This window comes from Sitophilus oryzae, unplaced genomic scaffold (genome assembly GCF_002938485.1).
Source record: "Sitophilus oryzae breed Bouriz unplaced genomic scaffold, Soryzae_2.0 scaffold_813_pilon_pilon, whole genome shotgun sequence".
NCBI classification, from domain to species: domain Eukaryota; kingdom Metazoa; phylum Arthropoda; class Insecta; order Coleoptera; family Curculionidae; genus Sitophilus; species Sitophilus oryzae.
Window position 1 is genome coordinate 2,739,522 of NW_022147432.1, and position 9,676 is coordinate 2,749,197.

At 30.7% G+C, this 9,676-nt stretch overlaps 1 protein-coding gene across 1 annotated transcript; it reads right to left on the reverse strand.

Moving 5' to 3' along the window:
- Window positions 1–239: 239 nt before the first annotated feature.
- On the reverse strand, window positions 240–9,393 carry LOC115889330. The gene is made up of 4 exons (XM_030909299.1): window positions 9,074–9,393; window positions 7,456–7,634; window positions 3,364–3,471; window positions 240–493 (listed from the first exon to the last, which is right to left on the reverse strand). Exons 1-4 carry the CDS (start codon window positions 9,197–9,199, stop codon window positions 298–300), a joined length of 609 nt encoding a protein of 202 aa, XP_030765159.1. The 5' UTR covers window positions 9,200–9,393; the 3' UTR covers window positions 240–297.
- Window positions 9,394–9,676: the final 283 nt, after the last annotated feature.

The following is a 9,676-nucleotide window of genomic DNA, read 5'->3' on the forward strand; positions in this document are numbered from 1 at the left end:
ACTTTAACACCCTGTAGCTACAAAATAAAGCAGAATGGGACCTATGTTGATATGAAAAATTAATCTTATTTTTACGTGAGGAATCTCCCCACGAGAGATATGTTTGGCATATGTTTTTTGAAACACCCTTTATAAAGAAATTATAAAATGAATATATTTATTTACTTGATCTCCATTAATTTTTTCGATCAAATAATTTATCTTTTCAGTGCTTACAAAGTAGTGATATAAACGACCTATAGTGGAAATTTGTTTCTTTATTCAATCAGCGAACAATTGAACATGCATATGTCATAACTAAATAGTTTTAATTGACGGTTCCATTTTAGCTAAACGTCCAAGGTCATCGAATATACTTCCAATCCAACTGAACATGTTTAAAATACTAAAGCTGCAGCTCTTCTTGTATTTCTTGCATCTGCCCTTTTTTCTAGCTTGATTTTCAGCTTCTGCATAATGTGTAGTAAGATTTGTATTTGATGATGATGAAGGTCTAAAAAAGAAAGCATTAAATTATATCAAAATTCATACAACATACATTTGCAGCAAAAATGTCTAATAAATATACCTATACCGGGTGCGTCTTAAAACTGGCTCAACACCCCCTATAACTTTTTTATTTTTTCAGATAAAAAAAGATATTTGGTATATTACTATCTACATATATATAAAATGCTAATGTTTATCTGTGTTCTCTCTACTGAAGTAACGACTTGCTCTAGAAAGTTGCTTTTTTTACTAAAAGATAGCTAATTTTCTTTTCTAAAAACTGTCGTCGCCGGATTTTTTGTTTTTCATTTAATTAAAAAAAAAAATAAAAAGTATTTTTTTCCTTATGTCGTGGCGGATGTGCCAGGCTTCAACTAGTATGACATAAATTAGGATTGATTGATATTGACGTATTCAATAATTGTTTTTCGTCACTTCCTGTGTCACCGGGAATGACTACAACATTTGATTTTTAAATGGCACCCTAGGTATATTTTTACTTTGTTCGATAGAAAATGACATTCTGAAGAGAATAACATATCATATGTCAACTTTTGACATTCTCGCTTAAACAAAAATTGTATTTTAAATTTAAATCTAGAGTGTGACTAATTTTTAATCAAGGAGGCTTAGAAAAATAGATTTGATCATCTAATGTTTTTCGTGTCGATAGTCCTGGTCGGTTAAAAGATGCCCAAGTCGTATTTTTTATCATATTTCAATTTTTTCAAACGGAACAAGGGTAGCTCATTAGCATATTCGGAAAAAGCATGTTTTTACGAAGAGTTTGATACCACACACGTAGTTACCCACATGTTACAATTTTAAATAAACGATATGCAAAAATGTCAAAAGTTGACATATCATAATATGTCATTCTATCGAGAGTGTCATTTTCTATCAAAGAAAGTAAAAATATACCGAAGGTGCCATTTAAAAATCAAAAGTTGTAGTCATTTCCGGTGAAACAGGAAGTGACCAAAAACAATTGAATACGTCAATCAATCTTAATTTATGTCATATATGTATATGCTAACATACCAAATCTCGCTTTTTATCTGAAAAAATAAAAAAGTTATAGGGGCTGAGCCACTTTTGAGACGCACTCGGTATTTCTGTTTCAATAGCGAAATATTCGATTTTTTTAACTTAAATATATAACCTCGGTATGATATTACAATAGATCGAACTCTAACAATAGAATTTCGCTCAAAATAAAGGTTGATATTTTCAGTTTGATTGACTTCGCATTTATTAAGAATTTATGGCATTTTTAAAAGGAAGAACACGTAGCAGACAGTTGAATTCGTGTCGAAACAGAAATATACTTATAAATTTTTTAAAATGCCTGAGACGAGTAAAAAGTTTCTCATAATGAGAACAACCGAAGAAGACAAAATATGATATGAATTATTTTACATTATAATTTTATGCAAATGCTTATAAAAGCATAATATGAAATACCATACAATCGAAAAAAAACACGTCAAAGGCGGCTTGGGAATGACAATCGATGATAATTTTGGCGAGGTCCAGCTTTAGGCGTTATTACTTTGATAGTACTATTCTTTATTTTTATTGTAATCTATTTTTTATATTGAGTAAAAATGGGGTTTAAAAGGTGCGACTTAAAATTCGAGAAAAAATATTTTTTTGGAAATAGATTTGTGTATTTAGAAAGGTTTTATACTGTTTTAATTTTTCTATAATAATTAGTATTATTTTTTGACAAGTTTTATGTTAATGTTCCATTTTCCAGCCGTCTTTGACGCCGTTTTTTTTTTTCGATCATTATAGTATAAATAATACATTTAGCAACATTATACTAAATATACTAAATAATAAAATAACGTATTTAAACTTCAATAATAACTGAAAAATTGTGTGTGCACTATGTGCGCATATTTGAAGTGAAACTTCTTCTTACTTTCGTCTGTCCGTCTGTTCCTCTGTCCATCTGAGGACTCAATTCGGGTACCTCTATCCACGTGCCGAGTTTGGTTTCAATCGACCCATAATTAAGAAAAATCCTGACGAGTTCGCTCATTTAGAGGCGTCGTTCGAAACATGGAGGGCGTGATCCTGTAGCCCGTCCCCAATTATGCCAAAATCAACCCACATTTTTCTTCAATATCAAATCCTTAGTTCCGGCCTAATGAAGATTTAAATGAAACGTCCTATCCAACTTTGCAGGATGGGAACGTCGCTCACATAGCCTATACCCACCAAATTTGGTCGCGATCAGACGACATCAATTTTTGACGTTTCTTACGTCAAAACTAACTGTCACAGTGACACGTGTCGTACACGGTCAAGTTGGTCTTAGTCCAATCTATTGACATACCAAATTTCATTTAAATCGGACTATTTTTTGATTTGATTTATTGATGATGGGGTTTCGTAGTGCACGAAACGTCGTCAAAATATCATGAAAAGATGAGGCTCTTCGAGCCCCATCTACATTCCGAGTTTTAGTCTCCTGTATCACATAGGGCCCGAGTTACGACGTTCCAAAGACTTAACTTCCTCATTGCTTACCACTTTTTCTCTCGCTAGCTCGATTGTCAAGGCTGTGTCGTGTCAAGGCCATGTCGTGCATTGAATTTTTACTCCCATTGTGCGTAAAGTAGTTTCACTTCAATAAACATTGTAGGAATATCAAAAGAATTTCAGAATTAGGAACAATAAGAAATACCTTTTTCGGCAATGTGAACATGATCTGAACATTGTGAACTCATTTGAAATCCACAGCTAAATTTGTTTTGCGGCGTCGTCGTGCGTCGCTCGAACAACATCGCGCAAAGCTCGAGCGCAGCGGTGCCAATATGAACTATGAACATGTACTGAGGACTAAGCCAAAATGTTTATACTTACGTTAAAACTATATGCACTATATCTCCAAGAACTCCAGTATTTTTCGTAGAAAATTCAGCACTCTCGCAGATTGCTCTCAACAAGCAATCTCTACCAGGATGCCCATGGCTAAAAAATATCAAATTCATCAATTGAATCAACAAACTAAATAGCTAACATAGCAGTTCTATAAATTTGGAGTAATAAAATTTTAATGTTGTATTATTGTTTTATGGTAATATTTAGGACACTAATTTGCGTTAATTTGCAACATCAAACTGTTTTGCTTTTAAAAACTGAATAATTGTCTTTTAAATTTATTGAAAGAACGTTCTTAAAGCATAATTTATAGGGCATTTATAAAATAAGTGTTAATATTGCTTTGTAAGAGTGCCCAGTAACGAAATAAGCTATTCGATACAAAATAATACATTATAGCATTGTAGAATTATACCACCTCCTATAAAATTATTATAAATTTGTTCCGTAAGTTACTTATAGGGTCTTTATAGAACTATTCTGCTGTTACTCAGGGGCGCGCTGTGCAAAACCTATGAAGCGCCTTTTAACATTGAAAATGTTTTTGTTATCCTATATAAGGGAGCCCAAATCGAATTAAAATGCTACATTTGCCACACCATGACGTCATATATACAAGGGTATAGGAAATCTCGGCGCAGCGGCGGCAGTCGGCCAGCGCGCGCAAAAACCATTACATCGCTAATTGTTTATTGATATATCTTTATTAGTTTAAAAGCAAAAAATATGGGGTTTGCTTTGATACCTTGTCAAGACATGAGCGAAACTTTTAAATTGTTTCTTTTTTTCATTTAGGCCTTCGTTTTTCGTTAAATGAAAGTTATATTAAAAAAAAATCTCTATTTTTAAACCAAATTTTCGCATGATTGAAATGATTATTCATGTTTAAAGTTTTTTTTTGGTCATAAGCGCTAATGGAAATGTTTTTTTGTAAATAATTATAAAAAATTACTCCCTACGAAGACTTTATTCTGTACTGGATCAAAAAATAAGTATTTGTTTTCTCTATACGGTGGTATTAATATATCGATTTTTGATGATAGTGCCTTTTTACCCTGTTTAATTTTGTACTACTTTCGGAATAAGGGTCCCCATATCATGTACTGTGATGTACTGTACTTCCATCCCTGAAAAATTCAGCTTGTGACACCGAAGTGAGAGGTAACGTCAAAATAAGCTTTAATCTACCTACATCATCATAGGTAGGTGTAGGTACTCTAGGTAAATTCTACCTAGACAGTAGCTGAACTAGCTGACAGTAGTAATTAATTTGTTATCCGATAAGTAGTTGTCATTATATAAGTTTAATCGTCTTATACCTCCTATAACGGTAGGTTTTGGATTTTTCCTGATTGGTTTGTTAAACAAAAATATACTGGGCATATAAATGTCTGTTACAGGTTAATTCGTTAAAGAAATATGTTACACACATATTATTTTAATAATAATAGTATAATAGTAATGGCTATATTATGTTATAACACATTATTGAATTAACAATTGAAAACAGTATTGAATGTACTTATTTTAACCAATGCATTGTTTTGTTTTTTTAATCTCACAAATAAGAAATATTTTATAGTTTTTATTATAAAAAACAGTGATTATACAATTTATTTACACCCCTTACACTGTTTTCTGTAAGGGGTGTAACCAGGAGTATATTTCGTAACCTTTTACGATATAAGAGGGCACAAAGTGTTTTATTACTTAATGCTTAAAATTTAATAATATATTTGTACATAAAATAAAATAGACTAGAAAGTCAATTAATTAATATTGACGTAATTACTAAATAAGTACAAGATTTTTTTTCTAATTATTTTAGTGTATTTTTAGTCACCGAATTATAAAGGAGAGATATCCAACCATTGCATTATTTTACTCACAAATAAATGTTTTATGGTTTTTATTATAAAACAACGATTAATTTATTATACACCCCTTAACCCAAACACTCCAAGGAGGATATTTCGTGACCCCTTATTTAAAGTGGACAAGCTTTATTAGTCAATGTTTTAATTACCCAGCGTCTTTAATAAAAATCTAATGTAATTTTTCATAGAAATGATCTGACATAAAAAGCAAATTTTATCAAAGAACTTTTTGATTATCTACAAGGACTACACCGCTGACAAATGTCAAATACTATGCCAACATACTAATGCCAAAGTAATGCCAAAAATACAAATTAAATACCAAAATTTCTCATATAATGCCCCACTAATGCCAAGCTGATTCCAATATAATACCACTAATACTACGAATAATATGTAACACATTTGTTTCACGCATTAACCTGTAACAATACTGGTAGGTACGTGCACAGATTTTTTCCTAGCTAACTTAAAAGTCGTTAAAAAGTCTAATTATATTTAAAGAAGATATAATTCCAACAAATTACATTATATATGTATTCTATGTATTTCTTGTTAACTGCATAAAATGCAGTTAACAAGAAAGGAAGCATTTTGAGTATTTAATTTCACCTAGTTAATTTTTGTCACATAGTAATTATAGGTTTATAACATGTCTAGTTTTAATTCTGTAATAATTAAAATATGTATTAAACGTGTATCTTTTTATTACCGTTGAGTATTTTACTCTACAATCTTTAATTTTTGTTAAATTAACAAAAGGTATATCATAGCCCCCTATATTTTTTCAAATAATAAAGATCTACTGACGCAAAATCATAAATATTAAAATATCTAGGAAAATCTTTGTCTGAGGGGTAGGCAATCTTAATAATTTTTGAAGATATATAAATTCCCCATTGAACACCGGAATAATAAACTGGGTTTTTCATTTAAAATAAAGGAGTTACTTGCTTTAAAAAGTGACTACTGTTTCATATTTGTTTTGTCTCACCCTGTATAACTTTTCAGGTCAAATTTCAATTTGGTGTAACATACTTAATGGTTACTGTAATTAAATATCAGGTTATACAAGGTCAACTAAAATTTAGGTAGCTGTTATCGAAATTTAAAATTTACACTTCATTTTCACAAAATGTCAAATCTGTCAAAATCCTTAGATTTTAGGTATATGCCTCTTTAATAAGACTCACCTTTATTTTTTTTCCTAGAATCCGAAAATCAATTAATATGTAGGGTGTTCCATTATAAAAAACACAACTTTGATGTGTAATTTTTTTTGGGGACGCCCTTATAACTCTATATATTTTTATAAAATGCTATCAGTTAACCGACATACGCTGCCAAAATTTCATTTCGATATAAACTATCGTTCTCCTTAGAGCTTCCGTGGCGTATGAGAGGCGCCACCCTGTATTTTCACAATTAACGTTTTTTCGCTTTTGAATTTACTGCTCTCTTAACTAACTAAGCAATTCGTAATGATGTGAGTATTCTTATGGAGGAATAGATTAATTTTATGACGTATCTAGAAACATTCTGTTTTTAAAAAATACAATTAAGTAATTTTAAGTTCTCTAAATATACTAGAGCACCTTTTAATAAAAAAATAATCATTCTGTAAGAGTTCTTCATATGTTAGGTATTTCATACAGACTTTAGAGAACAGCTTAAAGGAACGAAAAACTCCATATAACAGTAGTCATTTTCATGAGGTAAGTGTTTGAAGAACGTTTTCAAAATGTCCTTAGAATAAACATATAGCTCTATAAATTTTGCTCTGCACTCTGGACACTTTCATTCGATTTTTATAGAATATGAAATTGTTAGCTGGAAACTGTACCATCTTTAAAAGTATATTCTAAGACGACTTTAGTGAAACACCTTTTAAGTGTAGAACACAAAGGACAACATTACAGTCTCTTTTTAAAAATACAGATTATTTCCACTATTAATACATTTTCTGTTTATATCTTTGAGATATTATGAAATATAGACTTAATATTAGACCACCAATTCTCTAGACAATAGTTAAACAATATATGACATACTTTTAAACATATAAATTCAGTTCCTCATATAATGGAAATTTTTCTTCAATTACCTGTAGGTGTAAAATGTGTGCTTATCAAATTATCACCGGAATATTAGGACTAAATTATTTATAATAAAAGAAATTATTAAATAAACTACTGACCTTTCGAGTTTCCTTTCAAATATTTCATATAAAATTTGTCTGGCAGTGTCCCCCACTATTGGGGGCCAATACAGGGTGGTTTCATTTTCTGGAAGACTGTAGGAGGCCTCAAAATTCACTGCCAAAAATACATCACCTGGAGTGTTGACTTTTAATGGTATGGCAAAAGCTGTGAGAATCTACGAAAAGAAATGATAAAGTTAAAACGCGGTTCACTTTGTTTGGTGAAACCAATAAGCTCAGGTGCTGTATATGCACTTTACATAATATAAACTCTTAAAACTGAAATTAAAAAAAATATTAATTTTTCATATTAAAGTTGTTTCTTAGTTTTAATTTCTTGTGTGACTCGAAATTTATGTATCTTTATACTTAAGAACAGACATTTTTTTCGTTAATAGGCCTTCAATATTTTCAGGGGCGCAGGTGGTAGGGTGGTGCGGGTCATATAAAATTGGTTTTATTCTTAAAACAATATTATCTTATAGTGACCTAAGCCCCCTCCAAAAAACTTTAGCCCCCAAAAGTATGTATCGCTCCTGGCTACATATTTTAAAATTACGAAAATTACAAATAAATCAAATTATACATGGTGAGTCTTAAATAAGTGCAAATATTTTTAGGGGTAGTATATTTCGACGCCCGAAATACGTATAAGACATTTTTTTCATGAAAAAGAAATTTTAAAAATTTGGAATATTTTGAAAAAAAATTTTGGATTTTTTTAGTTTTTAGTTAAAAAAAAACATAATTTCTTGATAAAATGGCAACATAGGTAGTAGATTAAATTTACTAATTAAAGAAAACACAACTACCTAACCCAACTAGAAAACCCCACCAAGAAAACCCAAAAAAGATCCAGTAGTTCTTAAAATCTGAACCAAAAAACATTTTTTTTTAAAAGTAGAAAAAAGACTCAAAACCAGAGGTCTCTTTGAGAAGAATGGACGCCTTTACATTTTTTTGGAAATTTTCAAAGTAAAATTAGTCGGTTATTTTGGACTTATTTGGGAAACGGTAAAGAACAAATATGTTTCTTTTATTAAGATCTACCAGCCCTGAAAATATTTGCACTTATTTAAGACTCACCCTGTATATAAATATATTCTTTAAAATTCAGTCGTTTGAGGCTGCTATTAATTATTACTCTTCAAAACAGCTAAAAATATATAGGCGGCGCCCTCTACAAGTAGGAGGAGTTATACTGACATCGAATTCGAATTTCTCATGTCAAAATCCACCCAGACGTCAATTTTATTCCAAATATCGGCGTTAGTTCAGAAATTATTTAGAAAAATAAAAATGAAACTTCTACACCCTGTATCTCCGAATCGAAGCATTTTAGGATATACATTTATACGAACTTTTTTACTTATTTTTATCTGCAGAATATACTGCCAAAGTTTCCCGAATACAATTCGGACCACCCTGTATATTATACAAATAAATAAAGCATTAATTTAGTTATCTTTTTATATTCCTTTAAAATCTATTATACGAAGAGAAACAATAGAAATAGGTATACCTAAATGGTATGATAAGAATCTTTGTATTAAGCATTGTTTTTAATTTCTTGAAGTTTATTTAAGACCTTTTGAGTTTTATCACGTATACTTACACCCATGAATGGCGATCCATAAGGAAAATGGAATAGTTTGTTCTTATATTCGTGTATAATCCCATCTGATATCAGGAAAATACAGGACAACACTAACAAGCACAAAATAAGCACTCTGTTCCTCATTTTAAAATGTAGTATCACAAAGTATTATTTTAGATAGTGAGGCAACGAATCCCACTCACACTCGTGCCACTAAAGAGGACTTGCTTGATCTGGTTTAACACATTTTGCGTTGCCAGACATGTACTATGCTGGCGGAAGTGATTATTAGACAGTTTAGTATTTGTGTAAATAGACTTTTACTACTTGACACCTTCGTGGAGATCTTATATTCATATGTATGCTAATGGTTGTAATATGAAGAAAGTAGCAATCTTTTAAACCAGATGAATATTAACCAAACTATTTTGCGCTTTGTTTACAAGAAATTTTGAATTGGATTTTGAGGTCACCTATATGTATGTACCACAAACTAACTTATAAGTTAGTCTGTGTATGTACTCATTAAAATACACTCACCGGCACGAAAAACCTTATAATTTTCATATACCTATTTTAAAGTCTTACATATTTTGTTTTAGAGAACCGATTTTGATGATT

Excerpts from the sequence above, each read along its gene's own strand:
- LOC115889330 (XM_030909299.1), bottom strand. The coding sequence starts at position 9,199 with ATGAGGAACAGAGTGCTTATTTTGTGCTTGTTAGTGTTGTCCTGTATT. Across the intron at positions 7,635-9,073 it reads ATGGATCGCCATTCATGGGT|ATTCTCACAGCTTTTGCCAT; the intron begins GTAAGTATACGT and ends TTCTTTTCGTAG. Across the intron at positions 3,472-7,455 it reads TTTGAAAGGAAACTCGAAAG|CCATGGGCATCCTGGTAGAG; the intron begins GTCAGTAGTTTA and ends GATATTTTTTAG.